The following is an 18,133-nucleotide window of genomic DNA, read 5'->3' on the forward strand; positions in this document are numbered from 1 at the left end:
TGAGATAATTCCCACACATTAGTAACCTATAACCAAAATTACCTAAATTGTAAACTCTCAGGCTAGTTTGACCAGAACACTGACCAAATATTCTAGTAATTGATGTCGTATTCTGGTATAATGAAGACCCCAATACCCTCAAACATATACATGGGCAGCTTTTAAAAATGTTAGGTGAAACTCTCATCAAGTCTACAGGTAGAACTGTGCTCTTAGAGGTTTTGAACCCTGATTCAATGTGTTATAAATTTAGAGAAGTTTAAGTGAATGGAGTTGTGAATTTCATTTGTTATTTCACCTCATTCAGTAAAGGGAATGAACAGGCTAATTTGGTCAGACTTCTCCTGTCACACTTTATATCTACATGCAGTAGTATGCACAGCTCTCTTTGCTACACAGGGTGCATACCATTGACGGGGTGCCAATTGGGTGGGTGGTGGGGTACAGTAAAAGGGAGAAATAGGCATCCCAGAGGTTCAGAAAAATGGGCATTTTGTCCTGCACCCTCATTTGAGAATGTGCCCCAACTGGGTGGTGGTGTGACCTAGCCTGCAGGATTGCAGTACCACTCAGAGGGGCCTTGGGTCACAACCTGCAATGATGAAGGGTTGCAGGCCCAAATTTCAGTGCATGGCATTGTGACCTGACAGCAAGCCAGACCTGAGTGCAGAGCTGGATTTATGCACAAGCTAAGTAAGATACATCTTAGGGCCTCAGTTTATGAGGAGTCTAAATATAACCTCTCCCCCTCATTTACATTTTTGGGTAATGCTATGGGGCGTCTTAAACTTGGCACAGTTTAGGGCCTTAGCATGACTTAGTTCAGCCCATCCTTGGTGGCACTGTGATCCTAGGCATCATGTTGCCACAAACTGGAATGGAAATTGGTTACTAGGTACTATTGCAGGGTGAGTGCAATTGTTCCCAGTGGGTGACAGATTACTGTCAGATTTCACAGATTTCACAGCCCTTCTGTCTGTGCAGTACAATTTCTCTTCGGGCTTGTCTATACCACCACCTTTCTTCAAAGGAAGGATGGTAATTAGGGTGTTGGGAGTTTACTAATGAAGTGCTGCCATCAATAGGCAGCACTTCATTAAACAAATTCTCCCCCGCTGCAACTTTGAAGTTTTAAAGTGCGAAGTACCGTCACGTGTCTAGCCACGGCTCACCTGCCAGTAATTCGAAGTGCCGGGGCAACTTTGAAGTCCCCTTACTCCTCAAAATTTTTGAAGTCCCCTTACTCCTCCACACCCCTGACATTAAAATACAAAGATTTTGCAGTTTGACAGAGGCCACAATTCTGCTCGATGAGGTTCTACACTCTGGATGGAGAATAATGGTGTATGTCACAAACAGGGTAAAGCAGAGAATCTGAGCACTGATTTATGCTAAATTGGCAATAAAGAGCACTGGTAACAAACACCACAACTTTAGTGCCAGCAATATTTAGGATTCAGACCATTACTAATTGAACCAGTAGATCATGCCTTCAGAAACTACTGAGGAGTAAGGGGATTTCAAAGTTGCCCCGGCACTTCGAAGTACTGGCGGGTGCGCCGCAGCTCAACGCGTGACGGTACTTCGAAGTGTAAAACTTCGCAGTTGCTGCAGGGGAGAATTTGGTTAAAGAAGTGCTGCCTATTCACGGCAGCACTTCATTAGTAAACTCCGAACACCCTAATTACCATCCTTCCTTCGAAGGAAGGTGGTAGTGTAGACAAGCCCTTCCTCTCCTGCATGCTGCCCCAAACAGGCCATGTTAAAAATACAGTGTTAGCATATGTGCTTTTTTGATTTGCTAACATGTCACTGTATTTATTTGCAGATAATAAGACAACAGTTTCCACAGTTAACGACAAGAAGACTTGGAACCAGAGGCCAGTCAAAGTGAGCAACGTATAATCTTATTTCACATTCTCACACAGGGTCACATTCTGACAGAGCTTCCTGTCACTGTAAATAGGATCACGACGCCAGGGATGAATTTTTCCCTGGAGCATCTTAGGAGCAAACTTTGCCTGAATACATTACTGTGAGGTTCTCCTTCACATCTATTTTTATTACCTTGGAAACTACTGCTAAATAACATTTTATCTTTGTGGTCATTTATAAGTGGTCTAAAAGAGTGCTTATTTCACCATTCTCTGCTCATTATTAAAACTTTATAGAGTTCTAATGTGATTATATTTAACATACATTTTATGTACAGGCTCGAACCTCTCTCATCCAGCATCCTTGGGACCTGGCCTGTGCAGGATGAGAGAATTTGCCGGACAACAGGAGGTCAATATGTTCTAGCACTTTACCAACACTTCCACTGCTTATTGTAAACAATTCACATCAGCTGTCATGGGAACACGCAAACCTGTCCCATTTCAGGAAGCCGCATTGGCGGTTTACCAGTAGCCCTAGTTCTATGCTTACTTTGCATGAACAGAAATAGATGGCAATTACACTCCTATTTCATGCAGAGGCCTGGGCATAGCCGAACATGTAAAGGTGGTTGTAGCCACAGTCCTGCTGTAACAACTAGAAGTCCTGTGGCACCTTATAGACTAACAGTATGTGTTAGTCTATAAGGTGCCACAGGACTTCTTCTTGTTCTCGAAGATACAGACTAACACGGCTGCGTCTCTGATACTTGGCAGTCCTGCTATAGAACTTGGTGGGCAGTATTTGGCCAATAAATTTGATCACTTCAGTGAATAATGCTGCCTTTGAGAGGGGACATTTTCAGGAATAGCATCAAACTGAACATGCTAGCTCATTCCACAGCTATGGGGATGCATTTGCCAGTAGACGTGTATATTTAAATATTTACAGGACCCATTCTTGGTAATGTGGGAACATTGGTAGGATATCTACTGGGCATGTGTCATCTCACTGGATTGTCCAGTAAGATTCCCATCCAGTTCATACGTGACCTGGGTTGTTGCTAACATCTGAGTTTAGCTATCTTTTTAACTCAGAAAAGGAGGGAAAAATAAACACAAAACCAAGAGCAATCTACGGGGTTTTAGTGAGTCAGCATAGAAACAAATGCATGACCACATAGGAAGTTCATGATTACTACTGTGCTGGGTGCCCCCACGGCCACCTGAATTCTCACAGCAACAGGAGGAGGTGGGATTCAATTTGTTTACGTCTGTATCTCTTTTAGCTGGTAGCAAGGTAAGAATCATAGCACCCAGAGGAATAGTTCTGATTTTATCCAATTAAGGGTAGAGCTATACATGCACACAATACTGTCTATTACAGTAAACTATTCTTTGCCAAGTACAGTACAGCTCCGAGTTCTGTTTTTATTTTCAAAAATAACCAATTGCGTTCAAATTAAATGTTACATCATAGAGAAATTACTAAAGAACTTTGTCAGAGGGGTAGTCGTGTTAGTCTGTATTTGCAAAAACAACGAGAAGACCTGTGGCACCTTATAGACTAAGGCTACGTCCACACTAGAGAATTTTGTAGACAAAACTGGGGTTTTGTCAACAAAACTTGCAGAGCCATTGCACACAAAATGCGTTTTGTCAACAGAAACTGTGTAGACGCTCCAGGGGGCCCCTTTGTCAACAGAGCAGATCAAAAGATCAATCTGCTTTTATGAGTAGACAGGATCTGTCGATAGAAGTTTTGTCAGAACATCTCTTCCAACAGTAACTTCTGTAGAGGGATGCTTCTCATGTAGACATAGCCTCACTGATTTATTGGAGCATAAGCTTTCATTGGCAAAGACCCACTTCATCAGATGCATATATTAGCCCATTAGTCTATAAGGTGCCGCAGGACTTTTTAAAGAATGTAAAGCTAACATCTGCCTCCATCTCAACAATTGGGCTGATCAATTGTTGCCAATATCATTTCACTCCACTACCCACCTATTGCCCGAGGGAACTCCAGCCATACCACTGGTTAAGATCATCCAGCTTCACACAGTTCTGTCTTCAGTCTCTTTATAATGAAAGAGTAACATCAGGAAGTTCTGAGCTACAGTGTCACTTTGCTTCTGGACATGAGCTGAGCAGCTTTCTTCTTTGCAACAGGGTGTATTGCCTGTAAGAACACAGCTGCATTCTATCGCACTGAGCTTAAAAACCATTTCACAACAGGTGAGCCATGAGAAGGCAGCGATACACAAAAGCTGATTTCTTTCTGAATGGTACTGTTGCTTGAAACTCCAATCATATGAACAAGGGGTTACTTTTCCCAATGGAAACTACATGGTGTGCAGGGAATTTTATTCTTCCATTGAAGGAGTGCTGCAGGTACTCCACTCATGAAAGAAAAAGTCATTCCACTCTGCTGTAAAAATGCATGTGTGTGGCCGGGATTTTATTCTTTGAATGCTCAAATGTTCGTTTGCTGGCCATTGGCTTAACTCTTTTCCACACAGGAGATAGGAGACGTTTCAAAGAATGTTTGCAGTGCACGCTGAGGTGTTCTGCCCGTTACAGCAATATACCTAATAAGTTAATTTTTGACTATTTTCATTTCTTTGATTTTGAGATTTTTGGAGAAACCTTCTTGTGTAAGTGTATTGCTAAAGTGAAATATGCTAGGAATGGAGTGATACAAAATTAAATACCATCATATGCTATGTGCTTTTGTTCAGGTTTTGATTTTGCAGCAGCAAAGGTGAGATCAAATTGAGCTGTGAGCTGCTGAATTTATTAGAGGGAAGAACCTCTCATATGATACCACCTACATTTTCCCACTGACTCAGCAATTGAACTGACTGTGCCAGATGGTAATCCCTTTGCTCATGGTGAATAGTGTGTATTCCATGAATAACCCCAGTGGAGTCAATGACGCCGAGGTTATCTTTGGAGTAAAGTGCTACCCAGCATGTGTAAAGAATCAGAATCTAGTCCTAAAGGAACAATTTAATGATATAAGACATGGGGTGAGATTCTGTGCTGAGCCCCTAAAGTACTGCCAAAAACTTGTAATGCAAGGAAAGTGGGCTTAAAAGGGGCTTTAATCCATTTCTGTGTGCTCCTGACCCTGGGGGGCTGAGGCACTGTCTGCATTATGTCAGCTTCCTTGGGGTGCTCAGAATCAATTCAGTGTTTCCCCTAGGGTTCCCAACCTTCCTCAATTGGCTGGGAGTGCCCTGGAGTCAGCCTCGATATGGAGCTTTTGCAACCAATCCAGATTTTAAGCCACTGAAATCCCGTGGCTCAAGAAGCCGTGGCTGCTCCCTCCCTGCCCTGGCTTTGCATGGCTCCTGGAAGTGACTGGCACATCCAAAGCATAGGGACATCCGGGGGGTCTCTACAGGCTACCCCCACCGGGAGTACTGCCCATTGTCTAGGAACCGTGGCCAAGGGGAGCAGTGGCGGCCATGCTGCCTGCAGGCAGGGCAGTAAGCCGAGCTGCTTAGCTGCGCCTCTGGCCAGCAGTTGGGCATGACAGTCACTCTGAGGGGCACTCAAAGTTAGCATCACCTGGAGCCCCCACACACACTCCGGACCCATCAGCTCCACCCCAGAGCCTGCACCCCCTACTGTACCCCAAAGCCCTCCCCCAGCCCAATGACAGTGAACGAGGGTGGGAAAGAGTAGGCGATGAAGGAAGGTGGAAAGGAGTGAGCAGAGACAGGGCCTCAGAGAAGGGCTGGGGCAGGGGCCTGGGCCTGGCCTCAGGCAAAGGGAAGCAGGGGGCAGGGCAAGGGTGTCTGGGTTTGTATAATTAGACAGTTAGAAAGTCTGTTCCTGGGGCCTGCTGTCAGGGAGGGACAAAGAGGGTGGTTGCCCCAGGGCCCTGTGATTCAAAAGGTTCCAAGGCTCCTGGCCGCTGCTGCCACTGCTGCAGGAGCAGTGGGGTTGGTGGGAGCCCCAGACCCATTCACTTGGTGTGGGAGCACCATGGGGCATACTCTGGACAGTGCTGTGGTTTGGCTTACCCCAGCCCTACAGCTTCCAGCCGAGGCCCTGCCCCTCGTGTGAGCACAGAGCCAACTCCCCCTCCCCGCCCCGCACACACACCTGGCCCAGGGGCCAGGCAACTCTGTCACCCTCCTGTCTATGCCTGCTGCAGCCTTTGCCCCCAGCATACTCCTGCTGCCCCCGAGTCCCACCTTCGGCAAGCCACCCCACATCAGAGCCTGCAAGGAGGCTCTCAGAAAGCAGCTTGATGGTTGTCTTCCACCAGGCTTGTGCTGGGGGAAATTCTCCACTCAGTGGAACCAGGGCTTTGCGGGCCGCGTTAGGTTGCTGCAGCTCTTTATGCAGCCCAAAGGGACTAGAGGTGGTGAGGGGATCTCACTCATGATACAACAAATGGAGCATGTCAATGTGGAGAGCAGGTGGCAGCTGAGCAGAAGCGTAAGACAGTCATGTTAAACATGCAACAGGGTGAGGCCTAGAGCGGACTGGGGATTTTCTGATGCAAGTTTCATCAGCAAATGCTGATTGTCAAGCCCAAACTGTTTTGCAGAAATGACTCCGATTCAGTGACCTTTGCATGAATGTCAAGCAGAGTTCTGATGGGTCCCTGACTGGTCTCCTGGTGGGCTGCTGGCGAGCAGGTTTCTCCAGGGTCTTGCCCTGTGGCAACCCAATATGTGGATTGCCCTGGAGCCAGAGACCCAGACCCCCAGGCCAGCTGGCTCCCAGAACTTCCTGTGGTTAGAGCCACCCCAGAACGGCAGATTTTGGGAGCCCTCACAGCTGCTGAATGAAGTTGACATGGTTCTCAATTTATCTGCTGCTATAGAAGCCATGCATGGGATTTCCAAAACCATTTTTTTCAGAATGTTCAGTTCACACAGGAAGCTTTGTACAATTTGGTTTCAGTCTGAATCAGAACAAAACCAGATTACTAACTCAAATTTCCATTGAACCAGAAATCCTGAATTTCAGCCAGCTGCCATTAGGATTAGTCTGATAGTAAAGGGTCATCAATAGCTATATATGTCCATCAATGGCTATTAACCAGGATGGGCAAGAATGATGTTCCTAGCCTCTGTATGTCAGAAGCTGGGAATGGGCGTGAGGGAATGGACCACTTGATGACTACCTGTTCTGTTCATTCCCCCTGGGGTACCTGGCTTTGGCCATTGTCAAAAGACAGGATGCTGGGTTAAAAGGCCCTTTGGTCTGATCCAGTGTGGCTGTTCTTATAGCCAGCTGTCCTGTGCGAAATCTGGGGTTTCTCCTAAGCCCCTGAGGTAACTAGAAAGGGAGACTGGGGTTTTTAAAGTACTGAAAACTGATGTAGAAGCATAAGTGCCACTGAAAGATGATTGGACATGTTCTTAGGAGTCACTGTGGGGCTTTTGAAAATCCCACTCAGAGAGTCTAATATTGTTTTCAAGGGAGTCCTGTTTAACTAACTAATGGAGCATCACCTTAATCAGTGGTCATGGCTGGGCTCCAAAGGACTCTACACCCAAGAAGGAGTCTGTGCCACTGTGTCTTTGCGAGGCCATGGACGCTGCCAGACAGCTTCCTCTAGGGAAAACAAAGAAGTGAACAAACGTTTCAAGAGCCGAGTATTTCTGAGGTGCCATTTTCATAATCATCACAATGAGGCAGTGACAGCTGAGTGGCTCTGGTCAAGGTTGATGGAAGGAATCATATTGTGCGTCCCTGCTTTGATGTGGGGGATTGGATTGAATAACGAGAGGTCCCATTATCCTCCATGGCAGTGCTAAGCTGTAGCACAAATTCAGCAATAGGGGCAGTGATGTCACAGCCATATTAAACCCACTTTGCTTTCCTGACGCATTGTAACATAGCTGGTGTTATCCTGTCGTGTAATATCCCTCATTGGTCTCAATCTAATGGGCACACCAATCCAAGTTGCAAACGATTTTATCCTGACATTGACATTCCTGGGATTTGCTAATTTGTGCTATACGTTTTTTTTCTGTTTCGCTTGGAAATTTTGTTTCATCTGAAGTTTTCCAGTCAGTTCTGCTTGTGATAAAGGCTGGGTCTACACGGCGCGGCTTTCCTGGAAGATCCATGCCAATGAGCGGCATGGTCCCCCAGCTCATTAGGATAGCCATGCAAGAGCTCAGTCTCAGCAGAGAAGGGTGCCGGCAAGAAAGAGGCCATGTGGACATGCCCCTGCCAGCAAAAAGCCCCTCTGTTGCCTTTCAGGCATAAGGGTCTGACTACAGAGGGGCTTTTTGCCGGCAGGGGCAGTTCACACGGCCTCTTTACTGTTGGCACCCGCCTTTGCTAAGACCGAGCTCTCGCACGGCTATGCTAATGAGCCATGGGACCATGCTGCTCATTAGCATGGATCTGCCGGTAAAGCTGTGCTGTGTAGATACAGCCAAAGAGTTTTGCTCCTCAATCATCACTCTTCGTGGAGCTGGACATATAGCAGGGGGAGCTAGTTCTGTTGGTCTGGTTCTACGTTTTTGGTCATAGTTAAGCAAAGTGATCAGTTGCAGAGCTGTAGTGCAAACGTTTAGAAAACAAGTATCTTTAAGCTGTGGCTGAGAATTTTAAGAAAGCACAAATCAAAGGTTGCATTCTATTTTGATGCCCTGTCATAAAACCAGCTGTACTCTCTCTCATTAGAGTACTTTTTACCAGCGTGACTGGTATTTAGAAACTTGCTACATTGCAATGTCGTTCTGCCATTAAATCAGCATGTGTGCACCAAATGTATACTATCACACATCTGTTTTGCAAGAGAAATCACCAACAATTGCATATTTTCTCTCCTCTTGACCTTTATATATACATATACGCTGTGTGAATAGGCTGCTTATAAAATGTGTATCTTCGCATATCAGGTACCATTACTATGGCATTGCAGTAAAAGAGAGCTCTCAGTATTATGACGTGATGTATTCTAAGAAGGGAGCAGCCTGGGTCAATGAAACAGGAAAAAAAGAAGTAACCAAACAGACAGTGGCGTATTCACCACGATCCAAACTTGGAACATTGCTGCCAGAGTTTCCAAATGTCAAAGATCTAAATCTGCCAGCCAGTCTGCCAGAGGAGAAGGTAATGCTTTTGAAATATTCCTTTGGCTTGCCTTGCTTTTTTCCTGTTGATGAAGGGTTGATGTAAAATACAAAGATCTTAAATAACAGTGAGTTTAATAATGCCTAGGCTTTATTTATGAGGGACTTAATTGCTCCATGTGTTAGGGACACATTTTTCTCTCACTTAAATGTCTGAAGAAATCTACTGTACTGATTTGCAACATTTCCAAGTTCAGTGTGAACTCCCTATTTTATAAGCGCAGTAAGAAAGGGTTAACCAACAGTATCTGTTTATGTCATCAACTGTGATATTCTGGGCCTCTGTTTCTGTAATCTGGTATACTACCTACAAAGTGTGAACTCCCTTGTTTACCAGCTGAGAGGAATATAGCACTTTCCTGAGGAAAAAGCGTATTTACTACGTTTACCCTTCCTGTAGGCTGGAAAGTGAAAAAATCCTATCTGTGCATATGGCAAAATGTCTTGACTCTTACTTGTTCTTCTACTTTGTAGACACTAGTTGTATGTAGTAAGTATGTAAACTGAACAACACACACACACACACACACACACACACATGTATCTCCTAACTAAGGGCTGTTCTTCCTGTTGATCTCATCAAGGATTTTTTGCCCGTTTTGTGCTTGCAGAATCTCCATCAAGGAATCTTTTGTTTGTCTCAAAGGGAGAATTTAAGACTTGCATTGTTTCTAATAATAATCTAACTGAACTCGTCATTTCAGCTGATTTTAGCATTTTTTGCAATTATATATGGAGGAAAACAGCCATGTTCTTTTTGTACTGTGTATTTCAATTGTTTCTCAATCAGAAGTTTTTTTTTTTAATTTGATTTTATATTTTTTTTGAAGTAAAATGATCTTTCAGTTGTTTTTTTTTCCTTTTCTTTTTCAGGTTTCTACCTTCATTATGATGTACAGAACTCACTGTCAAAGGATACTGGACACTGTAATAAGAGCCAACTTTGATGAGGTATGCTGAGAAGGAAAAGAACTATAGTTTAATAACATTTAATGTATCCATATTTTGAATGAGATATTTCAAGTTACAGATTATCTGGTACAATTCTGTGAATAATATAGGATATTTACCCTGGTGTATATATGGTGCTTTTTATGTGCCTGTTAATAATAACTCTTTACGTCAACACGTTAGAGAAAGAAAAAAAATCTATTAACACACCTAGTCTGCCCCACCTCCAATGTAGGATCAGCCCCTACAACACACTCTTTGGCTGTGTCTACATTAGCAAGTTCTTTTTAAAAAAAAATGGGCCTTTTCCAAAAGAACCTGCAGATCGTCTGCACACAAAATGCGCTCTTTCAGTCTGAAGTTGAAAGAGTGTGGCTCTTCTTCCGGCAGTCCTCTCCCTCTCCCATATGAGGAAGAGTCCCTTTTTCCAAAAGATTCTTTCAAAAAGAGCACGTGTAGATGCTCCGCGGGCCCTTTTTCAAAAAAGCAGTTCTCAGGGCACTGGATTTTTCAGTCCCCAACCTGTTCTTTCCAAAGAGCAGGGGGCTCTGTGGATACTATCTATCGAAAGAGCAGATCAATCTTTTATCTTTTTTTTTGTGTGTGGACGTGCTCTTCTGGTATTTTCAAAGAGATGTCCAGCTTCCATAAACTTTCAACAGGAATTGTGTGTCTTGACACCCTTAGGTTCCTTCGCAAAGCCTCATCTCCTTGGCTGCGTTTACACTACAGCAATCTTTTGAAAGATGATCTTCCGGAAGATCTTTTGTCAAGGCTACATCTACACCACATTCCCCTTTCGGAAGAGGAATGCAAATGCAGCTGATCAGAACGCAAATGATGTGCCGATGTACCCATCACATGCCTCATTTGCATAATGGTGGCTACTCACTGTTCTGGAAGTGTTGTTTTCAGAAGAAAAACAAGCAGTGTAGACAGAGTTCCTTCAAAAGGAAACCCCACTTTCAAAAGCACCCTTCTTCCTCATATTTTTCAGGAAGAAGGGTTCTTTCAAAAAGGGGGCTTGTTTTCGAAGGAACCCCGTCTACACTGATTGTTTTTTTTCCTGAAAAAACACCTCTAGAACAGTGAGTGGGCACCATTATGCAAATTATGTGTATGATACATAAACGGGCAGCTCATTTGCATTTCTGATGAGCCACATTTGCATTCCCCTTCTGAAAATGTAGTATAGACGCAGCTTTGAAAGAAGATCTTCCAGAAGATTGTTTTTCAAAAGATTGCTATAGTGTAGATGTGGCCACAGAGACGAGGCTTTGCAGAAGAACATAAGGGAGTCCAGAGACACAGTTCCTGTTGAAAGTTTATAGAAATTGGGCATTTCTTTGAGGATTCCAGCCAGAGTGGCAGCAGAATTCTCTATGCCTGTCTCTCATGCTGCCAATTATTCCTTACACTTTTCCATTTTCAAGCTGAGGGTCTTTAAATGACTACATCCAAACCAAATAATCTCATTTACTCGAGTGAAATTGGAACTGTCTCCCATTTTAAAATTTCCCATTGGTAGCTTCCTTTGTTAATAACCACACATTTTCAATGGGGGATCAAGGCTGTTTCTTAATGGCTACATCTACACTAGCCCCAAACTTCAAAATGGCCACGCAAATGGCCATTTCGAAGTTTACTAATGAAGCGCTGAAATGCATATTCAGCGCTTCATTAGCATGCGGGCAGCCACGGCACTTCGAAATTGACGCGCCTCCTTTTCGAAAGGACCCTGCCTACTTCAAAGTCCCCTTATTCCCATGAGCTGATGGGAATAAGGGGACGTCAAAGTAGGCAGGGTCCTTTCGAAAAGGAGCCCCGTCGGGACGAGCCGCGCGGCGGCGAGGCGTGTCAATTTCGAAGTGCTGAGGCCACCCGCATGCTAATGAAGCTCTGAATATGCATTTCTGCGCTTCATTAGTAAACTTCGAAATGGCCATTTGTGTGGCCATTTCGAAGTTTGGGGCTAGTGTAGACACGGCCAGTGAGAGTAAAACTGACAGCTTATATAAGGCAAATATCTCTTGTTCTAGTCCCATTAACTTCAGTGACACTGGATAAGCATACATTTAGGAGTGTTTACAGGATCAGATCCACAATAGCTCCTTAGCCAACGGATGGTATATCCTTTTTGGAAACCTAATAGGTTTTCAGCACCTCCAATGACCAGCTAACAGAAAAAGACCCAAATATGTACATCCAGAGAGAGAAAGAGAGAGAGAAAACTGTAAAATATTACTTTGCACCTTGTGTAGTCATTTATGTCTGTGCAAAGTGGGTCTAAAATGCTATTGGATCAGATTGTTAACTGTTTTGATTGCTCTAGAGGTCATGAAATATGTTTCCATGGAAAATGGCTTTTTATCCTAAATGAAAATTTTCACAGAAAATTTCTGTTTTGACTAAAATTCTCACCTTTTTTAAAAACCTGAAAACTGATTTCCCATCCTTCATGTTTTTTCTCCTGTTCATGCCCCTCCACCAGTTCATTCCTTTTTAGTAGAACTATTTTCAGGTTTTCATTAAAAAACAAACAAACAAACAAAAAAACCCCAAAGAGAGAACATGTCTTTTAAGAAATCAAACATGTTTTGTTTCTTCCAAAAAATGACAAGGAAAACACTTGCCATATTTTGACCAGCTCTGGCCCCCTCCTGACATTCCCTGTGCACATGTATAAATGACTACCCAAAATCCAAGCAATGAAAAATCAGGAAGTGTATATAGAATCAAGGAGTTGTACTGATTGTGCCTCCTCGTAGAGAATGTAAATTGCGTGACATGCATGGGAAACTTCTCTTAAACCAGTCTCTCCCCAATGGCAATACTTCTTAATCCTTCTACACATTTATCTTATAATGTACTATATCTGTACTATATTTATAATGTACTATATTTATGTGTACTGTACTATATAATGTGTTATATTTATAATGTACTATATTTATCCAGGTAGGGACTCTGTCATGTGAGTTTTGTGCAGTGCCGTGTACTACTGTGGGGCTGTATCAATACTATGGAATTAGATTATTTAAGAAAAAAATCATATTTATCAGGTATAATTTGTGTGTCTGTAATTCTAGGTTCAAAGTTTTCTTCTGCACTTTTGGCAAGGGATGCCGCCTCACATGCTTCCTGTGTTGGGTTCTTCCACTGTAGTAAATATAGTTGGGGTTTGTGATTCAATATTGTACAAAGCTATTTCTGGTGTTTTGATGCCAACAGTACTGCAAGCATTACCTGACAGGTGAGTGTTTTCTGCAGTGTGGGCAATTTTTGTTTGAACTGTTTTTGTTACTTGTATGGATTTATTTGCTTAACAAACAAAATTTTCCTACATAGGGGCTGAATCCAAGTCTGAAGCAATTTAAATGAGTTTAAAGATAGATGGGATCCTAAAGAAATGTCTCAGAGCAAATAGATGGTCATGTTACAGCCAGCATGTGCATGAGTGCTGACCAGGAATCTGCAGGCAGTGGAATTGCCTTTATTATATCTCCTTAGAATACTCTCAGAGAGATGACCCTGCACTCCTCCAGGGCTGACAGCACATTATTTTGAGTTAAGGCACCAGGAGGAGTTAGTAATGGTCCATCTGCATGTGCACAAATGCATATACATCTACAGAAATCCAAGCATTAATCTCTGTCACAGTCTCTGACCCAAATTTTTCTTCTACTTACCAAGAACAAAATGCGTGTGGGAGGCTGGATATAAGGCTGGTCTCTGGGAGGACATATGTGTATTTAAATTCCATCATGTGCAGCACAGAATTGTGCCCACTTGGGGGTTACTTTCTTTGCATGATCCAGAACCAGCCTTTCCCGCCAGATTCTCTCTGCTGAATAGGAAAGACACTTGGCTTTTCCAAACTAGGTTGAGAGCTAAATTCTCCTTTCTGATCTACATGTCAGATCTTGTCTGTTCTCTTCCCCTGTGGCACTCATTTGTGTCCACCGGGTTTTGCTTGTGTAGAGAGAGCAGGGTTAGGGTCAACAATTCATTGCAGAAAGTTTTGTTCAGTCAGTGCTTGAAGCTCCTTTTTCTCTTTGTTACTTATCTGAAAACAGGCCTAGATCTTTATGAATTTGTTCTATATTCAAAGTTATTTGACAAACTTCAACACAAGATTTGCTAACAATTTGTCAAGACTATTGCTCTGAATGCTTGCCGTGGGCACTGAATGTTTGGTCAACTATATTTTGTTGTAGCTTTAATTACAGCAAACCTTTCTGGCTTTTGTTCTACTTACTTAAACTAGAGTGCAGCATTCAGATTCTATGGTTTGTTAACTAGAGGCAAAGTATCCATCTGGAACCAGGAACAGGGTGCAAGCATGGATTTCTTCAGCAAATCTTGCAAGTTTTTGCAGACATCACCTCCCCATCTCCAATCTATGTTATCAAAAGGATTAAATTGCGCAGCAGTCCTTTTTTTAAGCTGCTTCGTTCTTTCGTGGCAAATAAGGAAAGACCTGAGCATGAATGTGAACTTTCGTAATGCATATAAAGGTCCAGAGTATGGCAGTTAAGCCACAGCGCAGACTGGAGGGAGTGCGGAAGGGTCTCACAGCAATGGAGAAACATCAGTGGAAGCCCTTGGAGGAAATTTTTCTGACTCAGCCGAAATTCCCTGGGGACAAGTATTGCAGTTCCAACATGCCGACCTTACAGTGGGGGCAGGCCCAGCCTCAGGGCAAGGCGAGCAAGATGGTTGCCTTGGGTCTTACACCTCCGGCTGATGATAGCATCCACCACCCACAAGCCAGGTCCCGCTGACAGCATGCTGCCTTGGGCCCCGCCCACCAGCTGGTCCTCACTTGGTCAGCTCTGAGTAGGGGCATCAACACTCCCATCCATACCCAGCCCTATAAGCTAGCCGGTGTAGAGAAAGGTAGGACCATGGCCATGTCCTGTGCAACACACCCCTTCCTGCCCTACTGTGAGCGTGAGTTGTTAGTATCTACAGGAAGCTGGCTGTGCACCCACTTGATGAGTTGAGCCCAGACCCTGCACAGGGGTTCCATAAGGAATGGGTGAACTTTTTTGTATACCCACCCATGCAGGGCTGGGCACAATGGTGCTCAAAACGCTCATCTTGGGTCTACTCTTCCTTAAAGTAACATGACTGAAGCTATGTCTATACTAGTCTGCAAGATCGGCCCAGATAGGGTAGATCTTCCAAAGGCTGATTTTGTGCATCTGGTAGGAATGCATGAAATTGACCTATCAAAAGTCAGCAGTCAGCCTCTGTACTCCTTGTGAGATGCAAAGAGTAAGGGAGGTCAACGGGAGAAACACTCCTCTCACCCTTCTTCAGTGAGGACAGCCAGGTAAGTCATTTGCAGCTACATCGATTCTAGCTGCACAATTGCCATAACTATAATTGTGTATCTGCAATTGACTTACTTTCCCTCATATAGGTATAGCCTGAGACTAGGACCATGCTATTTTTTTATGACTGTTGAATAGGTTGAGGCTGATTTTTTTTTTTAAATTTCCAAACTGAAAACACCATGCACAGTTGTAAGTTTAGGAGAAAGATGGATATGATCTTTACAGTTTATTTGAATGAGGAAGATGAGTCTGAAACAATTCCTGAGCTCTTCATATTGTGGACATTTTCCCTTTTGGTATAGATATTTTCAGATATTTTCTATTCTGTCCAAGTCGTTCATCCTGCAGGTGACTCTGAGTGCTCAGTGGGTCTGCCCACAGCTGTAAGAGCTGGACAGACTGTTACTTGTATGATCAGAATTCAACTTTGACCCAGTTTGAGAACACAGTTCCCAAAATGTAGTCATTAAGGAACAGGGCTATTTCTTCTCCATTTCAAACTTATAATTCATATATATATATATATATACACACACACACAGAAAGAGAGAGTTTAGATATAAAATAAAGGTCTGTTATTATTATAATACAGCTTCTGATGTTTAATCCTGTTTAACTAAGAAGTCCTGTTACTAGGCTTCTAGTCAGCCCTACTGACTGTAGTGAGGTAAATTCTGCTCAGAATGATTCTAGTGTAAATGCAGAGTAACAACACTGACTTTATCAGAATTTCTCTGTGAAGGCACTGATGTAACAAAGAATCAAATCTGACCCAAGAGTCACTTCACCCTCCTGAAGCTCTGCCAAAGTTTTCCTTTTATGTAATGTCTCAGTTGTTAAATGTGAACAACCAGGGAGACTTCCAGAATCCAGATGTGGCTGTTCAAACTGGCAATTAAGCACATGAATTCCTTTATTATGACCCTTACTGCCATATCTCAAGTGGGGGATATTAATGTTCCAGTAAGATGTTCACATCTGAAGATTGTGTCCTAGCTGCCTTTTTTAATGAATTGATTGTAACTAAAAATGATAAGGTGGGTGGAAGAACCCTGACTTTACAGACCTCCAGGCTCTGCAGTATAAAGCACAGAGTATACGTTTTCTGAAGTAGTGATTTTTTTTTTCAGCTTGACTCAGGTGATCCGAAAGTTTGCAAAACAGCTGGATGAGTGGTTAAAAGTAGCTCTTCATGACCTGCCAGAGAACCTCCGAAATATCAAGTTTGAGTGTATGTACTGAGCAATCCTTTTATTATCTGAGAAGAACGTGTTATTTATGCATTACCAGTTAATTGGAAGGAAGGAAAATGTTCTGTTGGTCATGAAAATAATCAACATTACAGATCTTTCATTCACCAATAATCTCCACTCACTCATGAGAACCAGTTTCCTTTAAATGTAATAAGACACAGTTCTAAGACCAGTTGTCTTTCCTTTTTTGTGGATTCTCATAAGAAATTAGCTTGTTGACAGTAAGCAAGCATTAGGCGTGATATTAGGCAAAGAAAATTATTAAACAACCTATAGACTTGCACAATTTGAATACAGCTTGAGGCCCTCACTCCAAAGAAGTGCCAGAGTTAAATATGAAGGAGATCAAATTACCCTGTCACCGCAGGAAAGGGCACTATGCCTTTTCAGACGTGCTTTGTAGATGCCTGCAGTGCACATCACCTATTGATAAAGCCTGCTTTATTTCACAGCTCTCAATTCTTTGCTTTTCATGAGCAGTAAATTCCACATCAGAAGTTTTTTTTTTTTAAAAAAAAACTAATTTAGGAGAAGGATTAACTACTGATCAGCATGGAAAATTAGGAGTATGTTTTGCAGCGAGTACTCAAGACGTAAATTAGAATAATCCACTTGATAGTTTTGGTCATTTACTTAGCTATTCAAAAATGATGGCAAGTGTGCCAAGCATATTTTTGTTAATTCTTTGTCACTTCAAAACTATTGAGAATCTACAACAGTGAAACTTATACTGTTCATATGAATAGTGGGACAGTGAACAGTTTAATAGATCTCAAAATATATTTAACTTCCTTCATGGACAATGTAGGAGCAATAGGTAATGCCAACAAATCTCTTCAAATGTCTCCACAGATTATTTGCTTTGATATATACAGTGACTGTAGTGATATTATAGTGACTATAACATAAGAATAAACTTGAAAGCACTAGTATTTGCTTGTACTTAATGCCTGGTTATCCTTCAAATTGTTACTTGGTACTGGGTGTAATATTTACTCTTATTTGTGAAATCCCATTGAAGCCAGTGGAAATACTGATGACAAAAAGCTGTATGTCTGGTAGTGTTTGCACGATTAGGATCATAGATCTTGTACGTATAATAAGTATTCACAGCCCGAGTTACAAACATGGAAACCTCAGTAAGATGCCCAAATCTGTTTTTTGGGACAGTCAAGCCATCATTTACAGATATAAATAGTCTTTATACTTACTTGTAACTATTGAGTTCAGCATCCATGTGTAAGAATTGAAAATTCTATTCAGAAGTCTGTCTTTGGAAACTGGGTCATTAATATGAACAATAAATGAATCACAAATGTGGGTCTTAACAGCATGCTTAATTGATACTAGTTTCCACAAGATACTTTTAAACTAAAATTTATTTGGCATATTACTAACTGTTCCAATTCTTTTTACTTGCAGTGTCCAGGAGGTTTTCACAAATTCTCCGGCGGCAGACCTCATTAAATCATCTCTGTCAGGTAGGTATTTTATTGGTTATCTATTCTGATAAATTTAATCTATGTTGCTTTTGCTGCCTTTTGTAACAGTTTGCTAAATCTGCAAGTTGGATATTGCAAGAGAAGAAACTCTCT

The 18,133-nt window shown here is 42.5% G+C and overlaps 1 protein-coding gene across 1 annotated transcript in view; it reads left to right on the forward strand.

The window, feature by feature from the left end:
- Positions 1-18,133, forward strand: part of RFX4 (regulatory factor X4) — a 103,059-nt gene that overhangs the window by 20,805 nt on the left and 64,121 nt on the right. Inside the window, exons 2-7 of the mRNA XM_074983839.1 lie at positions 1,829-1,890; positions 8,759-8,972; positions 9,866-9,943; positions 13,033-13,196; positions 16,416-16,516; positions 17,961-18,019. Of these exons, the coding sequence (XP_074839940.1) occupies positions 1,829-1,890; positions 8,759-8,972; positions 9,866-9,943; positions 13,033-13,196; positions 16,416-16,516; positions 17,961-18,019 (678 nt within the window). The remainder of the gene's footprint in view (positions 1-1,828; positions 1,891-8,758; positions 8,973-9,865; positions 9,944-13,032; positions 13,197-16,415; positions 16,517-17,960; positions 18,020-18,133) is intronic.

The sequence above is a fragment of the Carettochelys insculpta genome, chromosome 1 (genome assembly GCF_033958435.1).
Source record: "Carettochelys insculpta isolate YL-2023 chromosome 1, ASM3395843v1, whole genome shotgun sequence".
Taxonomy (NCBI): domain Eukaryota; kingdom Metazoa; phylum Chordata; order Testudines; family Carettochelyidae; genus Carettochelys; species Carettochelys insculpta.